Consider the following 24,877-nt stretch of genomic DNA (forward strand, 5'->3'; position numbering starts at 1 on the left):
ATTTATACTACTCTTAATTTTTTTGCAGAAAAAATAGAGACTGTACTTGCTGTCGAAGGTAGCAAAGTCGATCTCCAGTGTGATATAACACCGCCATCACCAGATGATGAAGTAGCGCTTGTTTTGTGGTATAAAGACGAGAGCACGACGCCGTTATACAGTTTAGATTCCAGACGAAGGGACTTACATCAAGCCAAACATGCACCTGGACAGGAGATTGCAGGACGGGCGTTTTTGGATGTATCCACTCATCCAACGGTGCTCAGGCTTGAGAATGTGAAAGCAGAAGATGAGGGCGAGTACAGATGTAGAGTGGACTTCAAAATAGCAAGATCCAGGAATGCACTTGTAATTCTAGAAATAATTAGTAAGTATAAACTTGTTAATATAGTTTATAAAATGTATTTACGTTATTTTTACTGTAAGATCAACTTGTGTGAAAATTATAATAGCCAAAATGTCCCAGATTGTAAAGAAAATCTCTGTGCATCTCTCTTTATATATATTAGATGTGCCAAATAATGTCTATAGCTGAAAGTACCTTTCTCCCCAAAAATATCTAATGAACGTAATGCGAGAATTATTCATTTAACGTTATGAGATGTTATCGTCAATGACAAACCTACCTGCACCAAGAGCAGACTTGTGGATCCGTTGGAAAACATCCTAAATATGTTACCAGAAATCGGAAAAAAGTTTGGTTGTTTAAGAGATACCGGAGATCATCACATAATATTTTAGTGAAAGAAAGGTTGCCGGAAGCAGCTAGATTTCCTATCCATTTTTTTTATTGATCTTCAATATCCACTATCTCCTAAACTTCCTGTTTTCCTTTCATAAGATAGATTTTGCTTATTTCATGTCATAGAAAGCACTTTTGATACCCGGAAATTTTATTTTGAGACATCACGTATACGTTTATATAGTATATAGTAGCTTTAGTTATTCGCGTTGGCAAACAAGTTGTTTTGCCATCTTGCGCTTTTGCCATTTTGCAACTCATTTAATATATCTGAATTTAAAACAAATCATTAGATGACAATTATGGAAATCATTGTGCTCATTTGTAGTAGAATTTAACTAGCATTTAAATATATTGCATCATTTACGTTAATAATAATACTACTTATATCAAAACGTTAAGGTCCAAGTTTATATGCTATTACCTTAATCGAAGTTATTATGCTAGACTATCACTAAAAGCGCATTTTACTGCACCTCAGAGAAATAATTTAAATACCCTAAAGTGAGATTTTTTTAAAAATTTGGATTCTCTAAAACAATAAGAGAGGTAGGATTCCATAATGCCATATGAGCAGGTGTTAAGGAGGTGTAACATAAGGTTATTGTAAACGAGGCGTTTACATAATGATGACAGCCTGATAGATGCGTAGGTTCTGCTCAGAAATGACATTTCTTTTACAGTTATTTATTTATATTGATTACATTTTATATTTTAAACCGTGTATAAATGCAGGAAAAGGCAATGTGAAAATGTATGGTAATACATGTGCAAAATAAAACAACAAAAAGTCCTTGCTAGTCTGATTATTTTGTACCAAGATACGCAACACAAATGCAAACGTTTAAAAAAATAAAAATCAAGTGGCAGTAATTAAATGAATTTTAAATTGCATCAGGTAGATATAGTATAAAAAATAAAACATAGCGGTAAACTCCCAATAAGTAGACAGAATGCTTTTGAATTGTTCAAATAAATAAATTATGCACAATTTTACGTTTAAAGATAAATTAAAGATCTTACAGTCTTTCGAACAGATTTTTTTGAAGATTCTGTAGAGTAAAAGATTTTTCAGACGGCCTAGTAAGTATGTTAAAGATGTTACGGAGGTTTTGCGTTATAGGTGTTCATTTGAGAATGAAGGAAAACTGCAGTCTGGTCCTCAGAAATAAGAAAAATCAGTTGCTATTTCAATTTTTGCACAGATCAGCAGAGATGAAAGCAAGCTTCGAGAAATATATAAAATCTCCATTGTTAATTTATATGAATGTAATATTTTACACATTTTATTACTCAGATAAAATATCACTCATGACATGCACGTTCGAAATATTTCAGTGTCACCATTTTCTATAAAAATAATTGATTGACTAATAAACAAAAATGTTTGAAACCGAGCTATATGTATACATTATATTATATTTATCGCCTACACTTCGTGGGCATCATAAAATAAATTTATAACAAATCGATTTCTAAAAAAAAAAAAAAAAAAAAAAAAAGGAAATTAAATTCGCTATTTTTTCAGATTTCTTTACTTTCATTTAATTATTATTTTCTGCATACTTAGAAAAACAAATTTATGAATACACTTGTTACAAACAAACCTACATCTATAAAAAAGATACAAATGAAGCACATAATAAAAAATGCTTAATTTCGAAGGTTAAATTTTATCGTAAATGACAAAAATATTTCAGTAACAGCTCAAATTACATTTCCCAGAATCATTTTAAGTCAAAGCAAAATTAGATAGAAGAAGGTTGTTTAACATGTTAAGACAAATAAAAGCTAAACATGGGACATTGAATTCTCTCTATAAAACTAAGAATGTGAAAATCAGAGCCGATAATGATAACTGATGATTTACGTCCACCTAAATAGCATAAATTGCGCAGTTTTATTTTAATGAATGCTTTTGATGGATATCAATACAAATAATGTTCTAAATTTTGAAATGATATTTTAAAATTTCTATCAAAGAAACAAATGATGTAAAAAACTTGAAGATTCAGTTTTCGAATCTCAATTCAAAATTACTGGATTAGAGAATTAAAATGACCAATTCTTCCCTTAAACAAAGGTTGATTATATTATCCAAACTTAAAGAAGACGGTTAGGCACCTGTAGTTTTGAATAATTTATTTGAAGCTTTCCACATTCAAAAAAAAAATATTACATTAAATCCAGAAGGCGTTTAGAGACTTCTCAAAACTTGAACATTGTCCACATCAAGTCTCGTGAATGAAATTGTTTTGTGATAAAACTTAATGTATCATGAATGAACACGAGGAAATATTTCAGTTACCAGTTTTAGTTAATGATTTTAGTTCTATTCCTGAGACGAGTTTTCAAAAGATTTGTTTCTTATTTTTTTTATTTTTTCTAATTTTTACGTAAGAGTTATCCCAAAATTGCGTATTCTTTGTGTTTAACGGACGATGTAAAAAGATTTATTTATATTTTTATATTATTTATACATTTATATGCCACTTTCTTTAGTGATGTGTTTCTGAAATAGTAATGTAAGATAGAGTCTTCTTTGAAGAAAATGGAAATGTATCAGATTTGTTACAATGCGTGTATATAACGTCACTCTATAAGTAACATTTACTCTAAAACGTTATAAGATGCATAGTGTTTCAGTAAAACTACAGTGACACTTAAGAAGGCCATCTATCATTTCAAGTGATTATCGTTTTCGTGAAAGTGATCTTTAATTAGAAACATGGCTAAAAACTATTGTATACCATTGTTTTAACTGTGCTCTTTACTGTGTGCTTTTCAGAGAATATCATTTCAAGGATATTTTCCCCATAGATGGTTCATTGTATGAAGAATGTAACTGGAACTTTAATTATGTTTAATGCCATTTAGCTGCTTTTTAATAATCAAAGATTAGTATTAAATTCAACTTGATAGAAAGTGATTTACGTAAGGAATTAAATTAAGTCTTTTTTTTGGTCAAAATATGGCATTATCATACTGACAGAAATGTACAGTTATTCGTAAAATGCTCAATCACTTAAAAGTAAGATTAACATCAAACTATAATGATATCCACAGTATCTATCTAGCAGTATTGAAACAATAATACTTTTCCTTTGCATGAAATAAAACCTAGACCCAAGATAATGCTTGAGTTTTGAAATAAATGTTTCAAGAACCATCCGAAAGTAATTGTTTCTTAGATATAATGGAAATAGATAGCAGTATTGACATTTTAGTCATCTACACTCCATGAATTAATATAAATATGTCATGAACTGTTTATATGCACGCCCATTCACTGCACGCAGTATTGGCATGACATATCCATTCTGATTTCTTACTCCAGTCTAAACTATTTCTTTTTTCTTCCCTTGAAAACTACTTTTTTATTTTCCAGTTCCTCCAAAGAAGCCGGTGATAAAGGATTCTAGTGGGGAGATTCTTCAGCGAGTCGCTGGGCCTCACAACCTCGGATCGAAGCTATTACTCATCTGTGAAGTTGAAGGAGGTGAGTGGAAATATATTTCTGACTACATGCATATCTAATGCATGCGCATACATTGTAACCTTTGTATTAGAATACCGGGTAATGTAACTCAGTGTCAAATTCTCTGTTCTCGAAACGTAATTCGAAAATTCATGAGGAAGTATCTTTGACAGTAAGTTAATTATTTGACGTTACTGAGATTTTATTCAGCAGATGACTGTATCTATAATTTATATATTACAGCGTTAGCGAACAATTTTATAAATTTTTAAGCTTATAAATTCTATTTATAATGCAAACTTATGCGACAGTTTATGTTGCTTGAAAGTGTTTAAGTGGCTTGAGCACACTGAAAATTGTGAAATTTAAAATTAAAATGAACTAAGGAAACATCATTTTTCAAATAAACTTTTAGGAATAAAAAAAAATAATATTATTTTCCTGTTTAATATGTATTTTAAGCCTGAACATATATATTCATATATTTTACAATATAAATATGATAATAAAAAGTAAAATTTTGAAAAGTTATATGTTGGGATTTTCCTTTATACATTACTTGATTAAAGTTAATGCTTACAGAAATTGTTACTGCAATTACTTACCCATTTTCTAGATTTTATTCTTCGTTTCATTCAGTCAAATACAATGTTTAGCAAAACAAATAGCAAGGCACCATTCAATGTACAGAAAAAATGCTACAACTTAAGAAGACTCTTTTAGAAAGGTGCTTAAATGTTTCATTTCCTTATTTTAAGTACAATTCTACTTTAAAGAGGAAAACATTTTTTTATATAATTTTCTGTTTGGTCGCAAAGGCACAGTTGAATGAAACTCTGCTGATTCTTGAATGAATAAGAATGTTTTTTTAGAGATACCTGTCTGAATTTAAATGAAGGTAGAAGAAGAACCATGTTTAATAATATACTTTTCAAGAAAGAAATAGTTTTTCTTAAATATTCCATTAAATAGTGTCTTAATTGATTTCTCTGTGCGTCAAAAAGCATTTAGTTTCAAAGTAATTAAATTAATTAATTTTTTTTCTAGTTTAAAAATATGTATATATAATATTTCAAGTATGACGTATTTCCAAGGTATTTGTGTTTTTCCAGATGCATCTTGCTCATATTTCACTTTAATCTGTAACTTCGCATAGCTTATTTATTATGCGATATACGGACTGATTAAAATTAAAATTAGGTTGTTTATAATATTCTGTACCTGTAACTGGCAAGTGAATTGATACAAAACATATAGAAAAAAACTGTAAGTTGGAGCACCCAACATAAGTAATAACTAATGTTAAATCTGTTTATCAATAATAAGGTTGAAAAGATAAACAACCGAAAACGGTTGCTGGTCCAACGATCAGAATAACATGACTGACCTGTAATGCTCATTGAGAGGTGAAGCAGGCGGAATATTAATAAATAAATATATGTATCCTTTTAAAATGATGCAGAAAAAGATTATGTAAGGGAGAGAAGAATTTTGTAAATTCACGAATTTACTACTAATTTGATCAATAATAATATTTTTTCCTTAATTAATTCAGTTAACGATTTCGAGACATTTTTTATGTTTCTTTAGTTTCAAATTTATTATAAAAAGGTATAAGTGTAAAAAACCTATACAAAAACATGCATATAAACAATTTTTTTTTGCAATAATTAACACCTTTGAATAAAAATATCTGCAGATGTTATTAATATTATCTTGCCTTAAAGTTACCACCAGAGTATACTTACTAGTCGAGTTAAAATATGCGTTAATTGTAATGTATTAATGCAGAAAATTAATTTAATTAAATATGCTAACGTAACTTCGAGTTTGAGCCCTTTAACAGGTCAGGTTTCCAAATGGTTAGGATGCCGGGGTTTTAGCTATTTTGTCTACAATGTGGATTTGATGACCCACATACTTTTGCCTAACCAGTGTTAAGCCCTACTGTGACTTCGAGATCTGCGAGACGCCGTCTTTCATCAAGATAACACATGACCATACTTTGTCCGTATTGACCTGACCTTCCTCGATGCAGAAGATGTTCGACTGCTAGGCTGAGCAGCAAACTTTCTAGATCTCTCCCCCATAGAGAACATCTGGCCATGGGTTGCTGAGAGGTTGGAACACTACCACTCGCCAGCCACTATAATTGATCATCTCTGGCATAGGATTGAAGCCATGTGGAATGAAAGAATCTGTCGTCCAATCTCAGTTTGTCTCGATGCCCAGGCGGGTTGCAACCGTTGTAGCTGCCAGAGGTAGGCACTCTATGTACTGAATATCACCCATTGTGTATTCCGAACTGAATAAAAATTTAATCATGTATTCCTCACATTATCCTGTATATGAGCCATAAATAAATTTCTTCTATCTGTTTTCCTTCCTTTCCATGTAGCATTTAATACCCATTCTGTTTTGGAGTCAAAAGAAAATAATTTGTAGAGTCATTAGGATTATGTTTTTGAAGCAAGAGACATGAAAAATGAGCAGTGCTTTGGCCGAAACTCTAAACTCAGAACTCTCGAATACTCGGTAATAATAGGTAAAATTATCATATAGTTAATATTTTATCAATTACCATTATTATTAATTTTATCTGTATTATTTATTACAAAAAGTGTAGAGAAAAGTTAAGAAATGCGAATCAACTGGAGAAAATCTATCACATAAGTGTAACGAAACGCTATTTAAAGTCATTTCGCAAAACATACAGATAAGGAAACTGATGAGGTGTAGATATAGGTTACAAATATTTTCTTTTGCTTCTTGTTTATGTCTCTAATTAAAGCTTCAAATTAAAACTTTCTAACTAAACCTATTTCTGTTTCACGTTTTTCATTCTCCATTCTTATTTACCTTTTGATTTTTGGATCACCGCAAACATTTCGCTAATTGTAGTTCTTCAAATGACGCTAACGGAAATAATTAAAACACATGATGTGACACTGATAAAAACTGAAGCAGAAAATATTGAAGAAATTGAATTTTTAATGTTACACATCGAAAACACGTTACAAGTCGCTCAAAATAAGATAACATTTTTCAAATTCTGAGGATTTCGGATTCTGCAGATTTACAATATTTTAAAAATAAGTTGTTGATGCGAAAATTATTATTTGTTTTTAGTTATAATGTGCAAATATTGCACACTACCTGTTCATCATAATCCATTATGGAATCCGATATCATTCTATTCAAGAATCCAATTTAATGGATTTATCATTCCATTAAATAATCAAATAATGTAAAAAGTACAACAGTATTAAGAATGCTACAGTGTTCCTGATTTTCACTTTATGGAATTTTTTTGCCATATGAAGTACAATTAACCTCAGATTTCATGCCTTTGGTTTCAAGCTCTTATTTTCATCACAAAATTCAAATTCCTTTCGAGGAGTAATGAGCAGACAGAGTCAGTACCTGTGATTTTTGCTTCCACGTTACATATTAGAACCATTTTTAAACGAATTGTAATAGAAAATGAGAAATAGGTACTCTGCCTTTTGTCAAGGGTCAAATGATTGCTAGTGAAGTCCCAAACCTGCACCATCAAACTCAAAAAGAAAACTGCTTCCCATAAAATATTTTAAGTGTCCGTTTGATTGTTGGAGTAATACTCTAGGCATTTGGGCTTAACTAAATAATAAACGCTTAATGTGGAGGCATGCAATTGTATAGAACCAACATATAAACGGCCATTTTCATCAGTCACAAAGGCATTAAATTTCTTCATGATAATTGCAGACTTCATATTTTTACGACTTACTTTGATTTAGGAGTATGACCACATCTTGAGCAATTCGCTACAATTACTTTCAATGACCAACATTGTTTCGATCGTTACGGAGCAATTTTGTTCTCGTACTTTCAGTGACGCGAAAGATGTGTAAATGGTACTGCACTAATGTTTAGACTCTGAAATAGAAGAGTTTATCGGACTGGAATAAAAGTATTAGACAAATAACAAGACCTAATGCAAAATATGGCAATTTCGTAAAGTCCTTGGATATTGTTTTGCCTTCTTCTTTTCGCTGAAAAACGGGTAGAACGTATGTGAACATACACTAATTATTGTGTAAGAAATAATATAAAATTTTATTCTTACTTTTATTTTATTTGTCCAAATTTAGGTTCTCGGATTCTGAAGCGTTTGCTAAGTTTTTAACAGCCTATGCTTAGATTAACAAAAGCATAAGACATTACAATTACTCTTATTGGCAAAATTATGAAGAATTAATGAGCCGAATAAAATCAGAATCATGGTTCAACGTTATGAAAGTGGTTACTTAATGCAATTTGTATTAATAAATCTTTTAAAAGATGCCATTATTGCAGGGTTTATGATTGCATCTAAAATTTAAACTATACAAGAATCAGTAGCGCTAAATTCAAAGTCCTTTATAATTATACACTTTAGCAGCAATAAAATACATTTTTCAAAATATTCTTTAAATAATAAAATCATTAAAAATAATAAAACTTCTGCATAGAGATTTTAGCTAAAATGGGCGTACACTAATCGATCCCATCCATTTGCAAACGTCCTTCTGAGAATCGGATGGAAACGCATATCTGAATTCTGCGGGTAGCCCATTTAGGCCACTTCCTTCAAGTGATTGACAACGGGTTAAGCCTGAACCAATACTTTCATTATGTATAATGGCATTCTGATGACTTTTTTATTCCTACAGGAAAGCCTCCTCCGTCAGTCATGTGGTGGAAAGATTCCATTCTCCTAGAAGGCACCTATCAGGTCTATCCTCACATGGTGAGGAACGAATTGGTGGTGGATTCCTTGGATCGAAGCGATCTTCATAGCGCCTTTTCCTGCCAAGCGTCCAATAATAATATATCCGTTCCCGCCGTTACGTCTGTCACCGTCGAGCTGAACCGTAAGTCTTTTGTATCTTTCTTTTCCTGGATCATCCCGGAGTTTCGCTTCCTTTGGGTTAAGTCTAGGAAAGTGATCAATCTCGATTTAGGGGTGTTTACCGACGACATGATGAAGGAAAAGGAAGAAATCTTAGGAAAAATCTCACGTTATTTCTCCCTTTTCTTTCTCTTTTAGAGTGAATTCTTACGCGAAGGGTTTGGTTAAAAGGAAAAATGTTTCGCGCTTTCCGAGCTCCTCATAAAAACTTTCTTTTCCACTAGAGAAATTATCAAATCACATCCATTAAACATTATCATGTCTATTTCAAATCCTACCAGAAATTCATAATGAGCTCTGTAAGTAATCTTCTGTCTGAATTTAATTTTATTGTATTTGTACCAAGAAATAATTTTGCTTTGGGGAACAGCAAGCATAATTGCAAAATATTTAAAAAATAGTGAGGGAACGTTTAGACAGGATTTAACACTACAGCAGTGGAAATTGTTTATTTATATTAAAAATTATAATTTGCAATGATCGTTGGATAAATGGAGTAGTGTCCTGCCTCTAAAAATAATGAAAAATCATATATCATATATATGTACATGTGTATATATAAGTATATGCACGTTTTGCTATCGTTAACAATTTTTCATTGATGACATTCATATTCGGGATCTTTGACTTTAAAAAATACTTTAAGAATGTATATATGCAAAATGATTTTGACTTTCATATTTATCTGGAAATGTCACAAGGTGTGTCATTTCCAAATTTTTATTTAATTATTTTAAAGGAATCTATCTAGATTGCTTGATTTCATTCACACAGTTGCCAAATCAAATAACCCTACTGGAAAGTATAAGTTCATTGTAACATTTGATGATCAAGTGTGCAGGATCTTCTATGTCAAACTTGTACTAAATTGTTCGTTGTATAAACAGCAACTCTAAAACTAATTAAAAGTCAGAAGATGCGATAGTACTAGAATTTCTGGAATCCAGCCAAATTCTTTCAGTTCTGTATAAATAAAATATGTGACCTTTAGAAATCCACATTTGTGACTAGTTTGAAAATTATTTAACGAAATCAAAAACGCAGATTAATTCTTGTGTTAGGAAATGTGGAATTATTGTATTAACGATTTAATTAAAACATGAAGCCATAAGGTGAGATGTATACTATTAATGCTTAAAACTTTAAATTGTGTTAATCACTCAAGTATTGAGATTATTTTGCACAGTACGTAATTTCGTCTTCATTTCATTATTGACCCATTCTTCATGTTGAGATATTCAAAGAAGCATTGCATTGGTAACTTTGCTGTAGTAATTTTCTAGCTATGTTTTCTTGTCCCCTTTTGATATCGTGGAAAGGATTTTATTGTGTGCACATTTTTGCGAAATTTTCCAGCATTATTCGATTCATGAAGTGCAGTACCTGAATTTGGTCGCCAGCAAATAACATATTTTTTTATTCGGTATATTTTCAGACGAAGCAACATTCAATAGCCAATAGTTTAGATCAGGAAAGAAGAAAAGGAATAGGCAGGACGGTTGAGGACTTAATGTCTTATTAGGTTTATTCAAGTGAAAGTGAGTGGATTAGAATGGTAATCCACGTGCTCACTGAAGAGTTAAAAATAATTATTCTTGTGACTGTTAATGACTCAAAGAATTAAACTAACTTGAGGCAAAATTATGAAGGTTACTGCTTTTTTTTCCAGGAGCAGTAAGTTAGTCTACCTTTACTTATAATTTCAAAAGCAAGTAGTTCCTGCATTCTGCAGCGTTTATTATTTATAAATAATGCTTGTGACAGCCTTTACAAAAACACGGCAGTTTTTATGAAAATATCTATGACGTTACACCTATTAAATATTAAAAGATTTTCAGATAACTATAAAAACCGAAACCGTTTTACTCAAAAATAGCTGGAATTACTACTAGCGATAGAAATAAAACTGTGCTCAAACGTAACAGGTAACGCATTCATTTTTCAGTTCCGGAAAATTATAATCGCACAATGTATTTAAAGTTTTGCAAAATTTGGTTGATAATAATAAATACAAAAATGGTCTGAAGTATATGAGAATATTTCAAAACAAAAAAAAAAAAAAAAAATATTTCAAGTATTTTATCTCATTAAGAAAAGAAAAATCTCTCAAGTGTATCCCGATTTTCATTTTTCATCCATAATCTGTGATAAAGCAATATAATTTAAATAAAAGATATCATTCTCTCTCCTCCTCCTTTTTTGAAAATATATAATAAGTAATCTTAATCATTTTATCATAACTATGGCAAATCTATTTATTGTGGATCAGATTCAAAATTTTTTAACATCAAATTAACCTTGTATCCTTTTTAAGAAAAAAAGAAACAATTTTATGAGAGAAATTTTAATTTTTATTTAGTTTCCTCATAAGTAAATCTTTTCGTCATTCTTATTAATTATGTAAATAAAATGAATATATATATACATATATATATATATATATATGTATGGGGGGTAAAATAAAAATATCTAACTATAAATTATAATTTAAATTGGCAATAGTCCTTTGATGCCTCCTTTTTTTAAACTGGGTACTTCTCTTTTCTATTCAAAAAATAGTATTTTCTATTCAAAAGATAGTGCTCCACTGTTAAACTCACTTTCCAAACTGCACCACTCATAAACGAAGCTGCATTGCGTAGAGCTATGAGCCAATTACAATTCAAAACTTAAAACAAAGCACAAACTTTTATACAGACCCTGCTGAAATGCGCATTATCTTTTTCTTCTCTCCTTCTTTGCTTGGCTATTAAGGATTAAAATGGTGGCAGCAGCTTTACGAAGCTGTTGTTATCTTACTCGGGTATTTCATGGAAGTATGTTGCCAAAGCCTCCCCCTTTCTACCAAATCACACGAGAGGAATTTCGGCTCGTCATAAATTTAGAGTGCTCCCACGCCGCAAAGACACTTTACATTTTCAAACATCCATGCCTTCTGCGGGATTCGAACCCGTGACCTTCAGTACAGTAGTATTATTCTCAAACCACAATATCGTCTGGGCAGCTCCCTTACGAAGTTTATCTTTAAATTTACCTTCCATTCTGTTTCCCTAATGCATAGTTATTGCCTAGATTTAACACCACAATAGATTTCAGGTTGTCTGTTAAATCATCTTATAGATCGATTAACAGTTATTTACATATTTAATCAAAGTACTTTAAAAGAAATCTCAACCTTAAAGTAAAGGAATAAATTGAAAACTTTGAACTTTAAGTTTTATGGAGCTATACAGCGATACAACACATAATTTGTGCACATTCATTAGAGTGGTTTTTATTTAGTGTATAAGTTTTGTGAAATCCGTAAAATATTTCTCTCCTTGAAGCAATGTTTCAGATTTGGTCCTGATTGCTTTAAAGCTCATATATAAAATATGCTTATATATATGTTTTCGTATAAGTTTTATTCACATACTTCCATATCAGCGCCTATATAATGACGGATGTTTGTTGCATTTAAAAAGAGATTTTTTTCGTACTTCTAATAACATTTTTGTAGGAGAAAATTATTTCTTTTTCATATATATTCGGCATAGAAAATGCTGTGCATCTGACCATAAAAGAGATAGAATTACCCTTAATTGACAAGCTGAAGTTGTTACTTTCACGCGAAACTGTTGCTGAATAAATTTCCTGGAAATCCAGCAACAGGTAGGCTATAAAATGATTGCTTAAATATAAATAACAAGTATACTATGTGTGCTTTAAAATTTCATGTTTCTTATCAACCGATTTTTCCGAAACTTGTATTGATTTGTGGTAATTTTAATGATTTCAGTGTGTTTCAATGTGCATGAAACCAAAAGTATATAAGAACACATTTATGTCTTATTTGTATCAAATATATCATTAGTTTCAACTTAATTTTGTATAAACTTCTGGCTTAAGCGAATCATTGTGATGACTGAAAAATAAGGGATAAGATGATATGCAATTTTGCTAGCTAGTAATGCTTAGAACAATTGTCACAAACGGCAAATGTGAATAATGAAAAAACATTTAGTTACTACTCAATAATTGTTAGTAATGCCAACGATTATATAAGAATATCTATTTTATTTAAGAACTTTATAATAAAAATGTTTTATCATTATTTTTAGCCCAAAGGAGCTGTTAGTCTCGAAACGCGATTTCTTATTGTTTCCATTTAATGCGTTGTTTCAGTTTTCATCCATGTCTGTTGCCATTTGTCAAAATATAAAATATTTATAATTTCAGTCTTAGTTTTATGTTTAACTAGCTGCTACGCGGCTAGCCTTCGTTGGCTTTTAAATGTACCGGATGCATATAAGCATCCTGTACCGCGCCACGCGCATGGAGAAAATTCCGTACTTGTGATTTGACATACTTTCAGATGACATCATTTTCTCTTGGTGTAATGACGTTTAGGCGGGGTTCTTCCGATTTTGTTTTCGACAAATAACGCCATGAGTGACAAAGAAGTGTGAAAATTAGCGTTTATTTTCATTGAAACCATAAACTTTGGCTACAGCTATCTGCTGAAGGCTTCCTGTTTCATGGAAATAATAAAATTATAAAATCTCTCAAAGATGCTATTAATATCAGAAGCAATCTTAAATGCTTTGGTTTTATAAATATATGAATGAATTTGGTGTAAAAAAAGAGGCACGACGATCTTAATCCAACTGTAAAGGTAAGTGTATTATTATTATTGCAATTTTGTTGCATTATGTTTTTTTAACATTGCAGAAAGTATTTCCTTTGTAAATTTTACGTTATTTCCATATTATTAATATTAATGTCCATGTCATTCTAATATATCTGTGGCCTTAAATGAAAGAAAAAAAGTGCATTCAGTACTGTAGCTGAATTTAATACACGCGTATAAGAAAAGAAAACTTCCTTCTGTGATAAATATTATTTTTATGCAAAGGTACAAAAATAGTTAAACATTAAAAATGAGCAATAATTATATAGTAATATTATACATTTTAAAATAGGTATCTCTAATTCTGCGTTCCAAATCTATATTAGTCTAACTTCAGCAATAAATTTTACTTTTTCAAATTGATTATAAATATTGTGTACTTGTGTAATGTTAGCTTTCAACGCCGTTTTTGCTATTTCCGAAAGCTCATATGCTCATATGCTTTCCCAGATTGCATCAGCAAAGAATAGGTATATAATAAACGTGAATTTATTAATTAATAATCACAACACCTTTAATATGAAAGGTTTTAAATTAAGAATGATACATTTATTAAAAAAAGCATATCTGAACTTAATACACATTTACGGAGTTACCAGAAGAATAAATAATAATTTTTCTTTCTAGGGAAAAAAATTACCACTTTTTTAAAATTAAATTCACCACACTACAGTGTTGTAAGAAATATAATCTCTTGCAAAAAAAAAAAAAAAAAAAAAAAAAAATACAACGTACGTAATGATCTTTTCGGTACTGCTATCAAAATGTAAACAAACGGTATGTAGGTATACCCTCGATCCCAAGCAAAGTCAAGGCGTTCCTAAGCGTAGAGGAATTGATGTCATCGGAAGCCATATTCAATCACGAGGAGAGATTTTTCCTTCGTGCGTGGTGCGGCACAGAATGCTTATATGCGTACCGGAAAAATGACTAAAGGGAACACCATTGAATTTAAAAACTAACTTTGTCAAAAAAAAAAAAGACACAGATTTTAATAAAAATGTACTACATATAAAAAATTACAATGAAATAAGCAATATCCCTTAATACAAATATTAATTATCCAAATAAATAAATTAATCAACTTCTCATTGCCTTCTCTCGACAAACGTCCGGTACCTAAGAGGAACATTAAATTTATAAACTGCGCAGTATTATTGCTCTCATTTTTCCAGTTGGCAACAGAGCTGATATTCAACAATTAGCAGTCCAGTACACAAATAATTGAATGAAGAACTGTTGCCAAAACCACACTTCTAAGGGAAAGAAACTATTTAAATTGATGCAATTCCATCAAAAAAGATTTTAAAAAAATCTGATGTGTACACCACATGACTTCCTTGTACGGAATATTAAGTTATACGCATTTCTTCTTGCATTTCATTTAAACTTACTGGATTGAATTAAATCTACTTCGCCGACAGCGCATAAACCACAACAGAATAAATTCACTCTTTAAAATTTGCTATATTTGTTTACTATAGCGACACTCTGGCGTTAGGTTCACTTAACAGCGTTATATTTCGTTCATATTATAACTCAGAAAACATATTTATACCATTATATCATTTTAATATATACAATCATATAAGAATTTATATCATTTAAATAATTATCTAAATAATTATTTATATATAATTTAAATAATTATTATTGCCACATGTTCTATTCAAATACTATAATAAATCTAGAATGATGTATAAAAGAAATTAAGCAAACAAAACAAAAAAGAAACAGTTTTTCTCAGATGATTCAGTATTCCTCATTCAATTAGTTCAGTTCTCACTTCGCAAAAAGGCAAAAATGCATAAAAACTCAAAATACCTATATTAAAAATTACGAAGTAAATCTTAAACACTTATTTCCTCAAAAAAATTCCAGAAAGGATTAAGCATGATTTAATTCGCAATAATAAATTAAGGCATTATCTTTGTTGTTGCGAAGCTTAGTCTCTCTAGATTGTCAACAAATCTACTATTCTGCTGTTTCAAATGTAAACAAACATGTTCGCCATGTTAATTAAAAATTAGGCTTAACGCACTTAAACAGTTTTTAAATTGTTGATAATTCTACAAATATTGCTTTCAGATTTCCTAAAGGCATAAAACCCTTAACCGGAAGATAAGAACAACATAATTCAATCATTTTTAAAGCAAACAATGCACAATTTATAAACATATAAGAGTAAAGAAACTGAAATCATTAAGCCGGGTAACAGAGTGGATATATATATATATATATATAAACATATTTATGTACGTTTGGTGCGGCCGATTGCAACCAAAATACGAGGTGCACGTCTATATGTTATAGCAGTCCTACATACAAAATTTCAACGTTCTGAGGCTACTCGTTTTTGAGTTATGTGAGATACATAGGTGGGTACGTACAGACACCACGAAAAATTCCCTTCAGAATTCGCCCACCAGCGGCCGAGCGGTAAAGACGCTGAACACTGGTAGTTCGGTCCGAGGTTCGAATCCCGCGAACGGGCTGGCTGCATGGGCGTTTTCGTGGTTTTCCCCATGTGTAACGTGTATACGAGCCAGTTTCCCTTAGAAAGTCCTCCACGAAAGGCATCCCTCCTCTTAGGCAGATAGCCCTAGTGTGCTTTGCCATAATTAAATACACCACACCACACCACCCTTCAGAATTCATTTTAAAGCAGTTTTATAATTTTTTGATGAAAAGAGTCATTTATTCTTTCCTTACGTCAGGCAAAAAACATCGTTAAATTGCATTCGGTAACGGTCAAAATGGATATTTTCGTTGAAATATGCTGCCGGAAACTTTTCGCGATTAGAATACTTCCTTTTGACTTCGGACAACGAATTAAAAAATATCTGATTTGAATTTTGAAAATTCGCTTCGAGATGCGCTGGCTCTCGTCCAGATGCACCTATGTACCGAATTTCGTAGCCTTGGATCTATTAGCTTACGCGCAGGACGAACGAAAGACACACAGACTCTTTCTTTTATTATATGTAAAGATTAGTAGTAAAATAAAACTGTGTACTAACTCTTATTCCTTCTTTGACAGCTCTGTTATCTACAAGATAATATTTCAAGTATGCGTAAATTATATATTGAGTAATAAATATTGAAATTAAAAATTTTGGTGGAATTTATAAACTTTGTGAAATTATGCAATTTACTAGGCAGGTTTGTTGCTTCACTTAAAACACTATTTCATATCAACATCTGCCTATTCATATTTTGAAAATAAACTTTCTATTCAAACTATGTGAAAGACATAGCCTCGATATAGTTTAACACTTATGTAAAGACTATGGTTTTGTGCAATGAGGAAGAAAAATTAAAGAAAGTCATATTAAAGAAAAAACAATTCAGCCTTATAAAATTACAGCCTGTGGGCATAAATTCTGGTCATCAATATCCAAAACTTCACTTTATATTTTTCGCAGGCGTAATGTTGCAGACATTTTAAATGAAGTATGAAAAATGATGTTTACCCACATAACTCTTTTCTCGGAATTAAGGAGGAAAAATGAAACGGGGGCACGTATATTCGAAAGTGATGAACAAAACATTTAAAATGTGGCTCTTTTCTTTTTAAAATAGCGGATAAAATTTATTTTATACCTTTGTTGCTCTTAAAAATTTGCTTTTCTGTAGAAAAGTATTGAATAGCGTGAAAATTTGAGTATTTAAAGTATTAATAACTTACTGGTTTATTACATACTCCAGTCGCCATCATGGTTTCTTGAAATTGAAAGTAATGTATAAAGTCTGTATGAAAAGGGTATTATGAACAGTTTTTGTAATGATCAGGTTTCGATTTGCAGTCCAAATGTCAAAGAGAAATGCCTGAAAATAATTCTGATGAAATTGGATGAATAAAGTAATTCATAATGATTATCGAATATTTATTTTTAAATCACTTGCGCCAGTGCTCGAATATCAGAAGGCAATTTGTCCGTCGCTTTATAGGAGGCAATGGGGGCTCACTTATTAGGTGTTTACTTCATAAAGAGACCACCGCTTTCAGCCAACGCGTATAAACCGCTAGAGTCCGCCATTGGAAAAAAAAAAAAAAAAAAATCTGAAATGTTTCAGATTTTAAATTACGTCCAAAGGGGCGTTTTTTTAACATTTTGTGTGTTACCTTTCTTTATTAAATATCATGTTACTCGCACTTAAACCATAAGATCCAGTGCAACAGCAATATCGCAAAATAGTTTTAAAACGAGCATATCTTTAGAATTTCCGATACAGAAACTCACGCGCTGCAGATAAAAATGTTTTTTCTGCACAACGTTGCCATTGCTCGCTTTGAAATCCTTGAGTTTGTTAATCAAAAATTCGTCAAAGTTTTAAAAAATAGGAAATCGATCATAAAACAAATTTCAAATTTCAAATTTGGTCTTCCACATGCTCATATTCGTTGGAGGATTACGTTATTCAAAATTTGATGACTCTATGTACCGTTGTTTTATCACAATACGAGAAATATACATACATTTATGCAGATTTTTCATTATTTAATTTCTTCAAATATAATGCAGGACTCTAACATTTTGTGGCAACAGTTTGAAAAGTGAACCGAAATTTATGAGTCCGACGCAAAATGCCAAAACGAAACTAATAGTCCTTTGGGATTCAAATCCCTTTGGACTAAAAAAACGAAAAACGTCCACTAGCATTGCATAAGAAGATGTAATTATTCGTAAGTGAACATGAAGTTTAAACTCAAAATTGATGTAATCAGCAGTCAATGACCTACAGAACTTGACCTAATGATCCCTATTGCCACCCGTCCCCAAAAAAAGAATTCACGATGCAAGTAAATATCGATTAATTAAAAACTTTAGTTCTAAAACTCGTGTTCAAACTAAACATAATACTAATACGCAAAACAAAACTGCAATATGCGAAACTACTTGCGAAACCAATTGACAACAGACCAAATTGTCTTACTGATACACAAAATTCAGAGATGCAATTACAAATGTGGAATAATGCACCAGCAACTGAATCGCTGATTTTATTTACTCCTACAGATCCACTAGCGTCCAAAAGGTAAAACCGCTGAATACTGATGTCGCCCACATTGATTCGATTCCAAGCGAACGGGCTGGCTGCATGAGCTTTTTCGTTGTTTTTCCTATGTGTAACGTGTATACGAACCAGTTTCCCTTAGAAAGTACTCCACGAAGGCATCCCTCTCCTCAGGCAGATAGCTCTAGCATGCTTTGCCAGAATAAAACTTTTCGGAACTTTCTAGTGTATCTGACTCATATTTGTGTAACATAAGTCAAAAAGCATGCCACTTAATGAGTCAAATTGTTTCTCATCTATCAACGGAATTTGAAATCTAGATACATATATTTAAACAGTTTTATCCTCCAAGCTGCTAATCAGCATTTCGAAAATCCGAATATTCAATGTTTCATAAATTCTGTATCGATTTTTTATTTTAACAAATGGGTTCAACAAATGCAGTTAGATATTTTTCTCAGGGCTATGTGATTAAACTGCGAGTTAAAATTATTCTTATTTATATGCCGGTACAACTTTCAGTGGTACAACTTTCAGAATCTGAAAGTTGTATCGGTAATATAAATAAGAATTACCGGCCATATAGATAAGAATGTACAGCTTTCAGTACAACTTTTGTACTGAAAGTTGTACTGGCAAAAGTTGTACTGAAAGCTGTTTTTATTAATAACAATAAAATCAATTAGAATTCCCAAGCATAAAGCACTAATTTGTATTCAATGTGTGGTATAATAATATAAGCATTTTCTTGAGAAGTTTTATTTTAATTTAATGTGTTGTTAAGATAAACCTAATAAAGCGCATTTTGAAGAAACTGTTCTGTTTTGTTTAAAGACAAGCAATGCACTTTTTGTTTGAAGGTGTACAACAAAGGTTCATGGACATTTTGAGTAATATCCATTATAAGGAAGTCAGAGAACATTTCTTATATGCTGCGTTATCAATTGAATTAACATTAGCGTCTGCAAGATAGAACAAGAAATGTTGAAAATGTTCCACCAATTACTTTTGTCCGTTTAATTACTACTGGTAAAGTTCAATATTTTTAACGTTGATTTCAAATGAAGAGAGTAAATATTGGAAAGAGATAATGAAATTCACTATACTTTCTTCAAGTGTTAAAATTTCAGTAATGAAATACAATATTTAAACAGTTAAATTTAAGTTTAACTAGTCGTTAGTTAAATTGTCGTTTTATTTATTATGTCAAGAAATGGAGCTTTATAGATGAATCTTTAACAATAAGAGTTACCTAAATAGCTTGTAGGGTTATTGTTAACCAATTATGGTTTTTGTTTTTACGGTAAATATTTCTTTCCACATTCCTCACCAGAATACAGAATAAGTTAGCAAGTATTTGAACTAATGTTTTTGGATTTTACAACAGAGCACTCTAAGTGTTAGTTTCCTGCTAACTCTGATAGTTGTAAATATTCGGCTTTCCGTTCTATCACTGCTGACACTTTGATTATCACGCTTCGGTAGAGTACTGAGTCAGCTTCTAGTAATATTTAATTTTGTAGTTCTTGACTTTCAACGTTCGAATAAAATTTGACCGGTTTATTTTAGTTGCATCACCACAAATATGCAACTAAAGTTTACATCGTGGCACAAAAGCGTGCGTTTGTGATTTAAATTCTGTATGAATTTGCTGTTTATTGCAGGCTCGATAATTCGGTTAGGGATTTTGGCCTAATTAACATCTACCAAATAAAGTGAAACTCTAGAAGTTTGACTGTTTTTATTTCAGAACTATTAATAACTTCTTCCATATTTCCTTCCGTATTTAGTCGGATTCTTTTTATTCTAGGGCTATTAATATAAGTTTAGCTTTTTATAGCTTGATACTTTTACATTGTTCTTGCATTGCTATAATCCTCATGATACCCTATTCTACGTTATTTTAAATGTATTTAAGCTAAGTGATTATTTTGCTTGACGAGTTACGTAAATAGGAGAATTCATCCTCAACAGAAGCAGTTAGTGCATTCATTGTTATAAAGCAATTTTTTTTTATTCCGAATTTTTGTCAATGCTTTTAAGCAGTGGACTGTTTAACCAAAACTATTTAAACCGCAGTTTACTCTTGATACAATTTCTCATTAGGTTCACAGCTATTTAAACCACAACTTGTTCTCTGAATTCTTATTTTAACAAAATCAGATACATTTTTGCGACCGAATCGATGAGAAGTTTTTGATTTGTGATCTATGCCCATCTAATCATTATGAAAAATACCTTAGGTCATAAATAATTCTTGCTTTCGCATTCTCTTATCAGCTTTTATTTAGAAGCCAAACGCCGTCTCGTCTCCAAACAATGAATTCATTTAACGAAGTTATACCCACCAGTGACTTTTCCAGGCGACCAGCTGATGGAAGCAAAATGAATTATTCCATCATAAACCTTCAACTGTACGCGCACACTCTATTCCCTCCCCCTCATCCCAATATCAGGTGAAAGCAGCAGCACATAAGGACTTAATAATGGTCTCATTGCTATGCATGAGTGGTGTTTAATATTAATGAGAATGGTTGGTTAACGCTCTCTTGAGCACGGTAGCCTTGTAGCTAAACTTTCTAGGTAACCGCCCCAGTGTATCACGTGTATCACGTGTAGATTTTACGAGCCGCTGACTAAATCACTAATATTCTCTAATATTCACTTTTTGGGGGCTGCATTTCTCATCGAAATTATTAGATGACAACACTTTGTCATGATTCGTATAACATTAAAAAGTCTTTAGTATCACTGAGAGACTGAAAAGAACAAAGAAAAGTTTATCCTGCCAATTTTCTATATAAAAAGTTTAAAATGTTTGGGCAGTATGGAAATCTGAGTACTATTTCGCAATATCATGCTCATTTCGGTCGAAAGGATAATATCGAGCACAACGAAAGTTTTGTTAATGTGAACATATTGCCTTCTTATAAGCAATCAACCTGCATGAAGCCTAACTGCTTAATATGCTAATGTGTTCTGTCTGGTACTGTATAAACAGTCCGGCGATTTATCGCCTATCTTTGAGAGAAAAAACACCGATCACAGAAGATGCTTTAAAAATAAATATTTTTATAGAGTTCATGTAATTACAAAAGGCTCCATTACCTGCAGAATAATAATTTAAAAAAAAAAAAAAAAAAAAAAAACACTTACTCTTAAGCAAACAAACAAAAAAAAAAAAAAAAAAACAGAATATAGAATTTTCAAAACAATGTTCACCTATAAGTTTTGCTTCATGCTTTCGACAGATGCGAGCAAACATGGCTGTCAGAGGCTAAACTCGATTCAAGTAAATTTAGAAACTACGAGAAAATAGCACTGAAACGGAAAGCTGCTACCGCTGACCGCTATAAAATAACAAACCACTCATCAAATATACGTTTTACAAAAAATGTTATTGACTTCTTAGCTTTAAATTAAATCTTCCCTGTTTGTATAAATGATATATTTTGTTAGCATTTATATTTATTCAAAATATGGTACTCAGACTATTTAATGTATTTGGAGTCAATATTATTATTAACGCTACTAATCCCTAACTTTAGCAGAGATTAGCGAGTTACAGTTAGAGAGGTCGGTCCTAATATGATAAAACTGGACAGGAGATGAATGAAGCTCAGCAAGAACTTAAACGAAGTACATTAATATAATACCTTCAATATAAATATAAGTTTACTTGTATTACTTATTTTATTACTGCCTCAATTCTGGTACTAGTGGCACTCATTAGCACTGTCTCTGGTAGTAGAGAATATTATATATTTGCTCGTACAAACACTACGGAAGCGTTTTAGAAAGAAAATTGGCAGAGATTTTACTTAGTTCGTGGCCACAATATCCAGTCCTGATGACATTAGCAGGTTAATGATGTTGTAGGGCTGGAGTTCTCAATAAACCGTCTGAATGAATTAATGTTGTTGTTAGGATTCTGATAAGGAACATTTCGGGTAGTGGAAATTCCGTGACGTAGAGGTCAGAGCTTCCTTGTGCTCTGCGAATGCAAAGGTCCTTGTTCGATGGCTCGGGTGAAGAAACACTCAAGAAATGGCCCATTCCCACTTGTACATATATCTAGTACGCTGTGAGGCACAGTAGATTCTATTTATGCAGACCATTGAGGGAAAATCGGGTGTATGACGCCCTTTGCTGCTATTGTCCCATTCCGTTAGCCTTTTTTGAAAGGAAATGTTCAGAATTCAGCGCTTAAGATAGGATCTTGGTACCGAGAGGTGGCATTGGGTTGCCCTTGTAATAGAAACTGCTTCTTTGGCTAGAGAATCAGCGAACTCATTCTCCACATATCCTTCATGTGCCTTGGTCTAGTGGAGAGAGATGTTCAGATGTGTGTTGTTGCGAATTAATTGTTTATGCACTTTACTGGATGTGAAGAATATGAAGTATTGTGGATCGCTTGTAGCTCAGATTGGCTGTCTGTGATTATTTGTATAATCCGGAGATTCTGTGTAATGGCATAGTAGACTGCTTGCTCCAAGGCTAAGACCGTGGGGTGCCCCTTCCAGTGATATGTATGTACAGAGTTGACTAAGGCGCTTTCTACACCTGTAACAGATTTTGAGCCATCTGTGAAGATGGCTGAGGTCGTCTCTGAGTCGCTGTGCTGTGTCAGTATAACTTTGTTGCTTTTTTCATGTTTCTGATGGATGGGTGTGAGATTCAGTACATTGTAGAGCAAACTCTGTCGGTTCAAATGTGGAGACATGGTAGGTAATGTACTGTTGCAGATGGAGTAGCTTAGCTCAACGTAGATGTGAAGGGAAAGCAGGCCAGCTTAAACGTTGAGCGCATCTCTGGAAGGTATTCGGAAGGTTAGGGTGAGGGTAAATGGCCGTTGCACTGAGAGTAGCTTTTTAACTTTGCATCCTGTCATTTGTGACGCCCAGATAGCAGCGGCTAAGTAATCATTTTTTGATTACTGTTTTTACAGTAATTTTTGGAAGTGAGAGTTCCTTTCCCTAGTGGTGCCCTGCAGTTGACGTATTTTGTTTGCATTGGCTTGAGTTTTTGTTGTAAGATATGCTATGTGAGGTAGCCAGGTAAGTCCTTTATTTATGTTAAAATGTTGTTTTTATGTTAAAATTGATAGGAATACATGGCTTCTTCACTGGATTCTCCCCCTTTTTAGAAATGAGCAGCGCTAAGCATTTGGTCTTGGAGATTGTTAATTTAATACTCCGGCACAGATTTGCGAGCATGTTGCGTACTTAAGTATCACATTGCACTATTTCATTTCGAATACTCCCGCTTATGAGAAAGGTGGCATCATCTGCATACGACGTCTTTACTTTTGCATACCACGGCCAAGAATGCCTGATCACTTGGTTGAATGTGAGGTTACAGAGTACTGGGCCTGCACATGAACCTTGAGAGTAGCCTCTGACTTGTGGTTGCCGTATGCCATTATTGGTAGAGATGAGAAGTTCTCTGCCTGCAAGATAATTGCAAAAGGTCTTGTATAGATTAGCTGGACAATGGGTGTCGGTTAGTGCCTGCTTGATGGCAGACCACCACAGGGAGTCGAAGGCTCTCTTTTAGATCTAGGGAAATGACAACTAAGCGCTGTTTCTACTGTCTGCTGTTTTGAATTGCCGCTTGGAGTTCTGTTAGTGCATGAGTAGGGGATTTCCCTGCTCTGAATCCAAATTGGCATGGACTTACGTAATTTGCTTTTTTATGTGGTGTTTTAATCCATTGACAAGCAGCCTCTCATAAGTTTTCCATAGCGCAGAATGTAAACAGATGGGACATAAAGAGGGGGGGACTGTTGGTTCTTTATATGGCAGCAAACGAGAAAAAAAACACACTCACAAAAGCAATAAAAACAAAATAATTTCACATGAGATTATAATTGTATTGCATGAGAAAGTGGTTAAAACACTAAAGCGTTACCTTGCTCAAGAAGAAATATTTTCGTGTAAGGCTCTTTAAGTGGTAATTGACCGAAACAGAAGTAATGAAGCTTTGCCATTCAACCATGAGAGCTCAAATATTATTTGAAGATCTGAAATCCGGCAA

At 32.3% G+C, this 24,877-nt stretch overlaps 1 protein-coding gene across 1 annotated transcript in view; it reads left to right on the plus strand.

Annotated features, from left to right (window-relative positions):
• The window catches only part of LOC118192543 (neural cell adhesion molecule 1-like), a 332,149-nt gene that overhangs the window by 3,555 nt on the left and 303,717 nt on the right, over positions 1 to 24,877 (plus strand). Inside the window, exons 2-4 of the mRNA XM_085817818.1 lie at positions 29 to 367; positions 4,131 to 4,241; positions 8,915 to 9,115. Coding sequence (XP_085673944.1) covers positions 29 to 367; positions 4,131 to 4,241; positions 8,915 to 9,115 — 651 coding nt within the window. The remainder of the gene's footprint in view (positions 1 to 28; positions 368 to 4,130; positions 4,242 to 8,914; positions 9,116 to 24,877) is intronic.

This window comes from Stegodyphus dumicola, chromosome 5 (assembly GCF_044657685.1).
Source record: "Stegodyphus dumicola isolate Sdum_Otavi_A_Nest chromosome 5, ASM4465768v1".
Lineage (NCBI taxonomy): Eukaryota > Metazoa > Arthropoda > Arachnida > Araneae > Eresidae > Stegodyphus > Stegodyphus dumicola.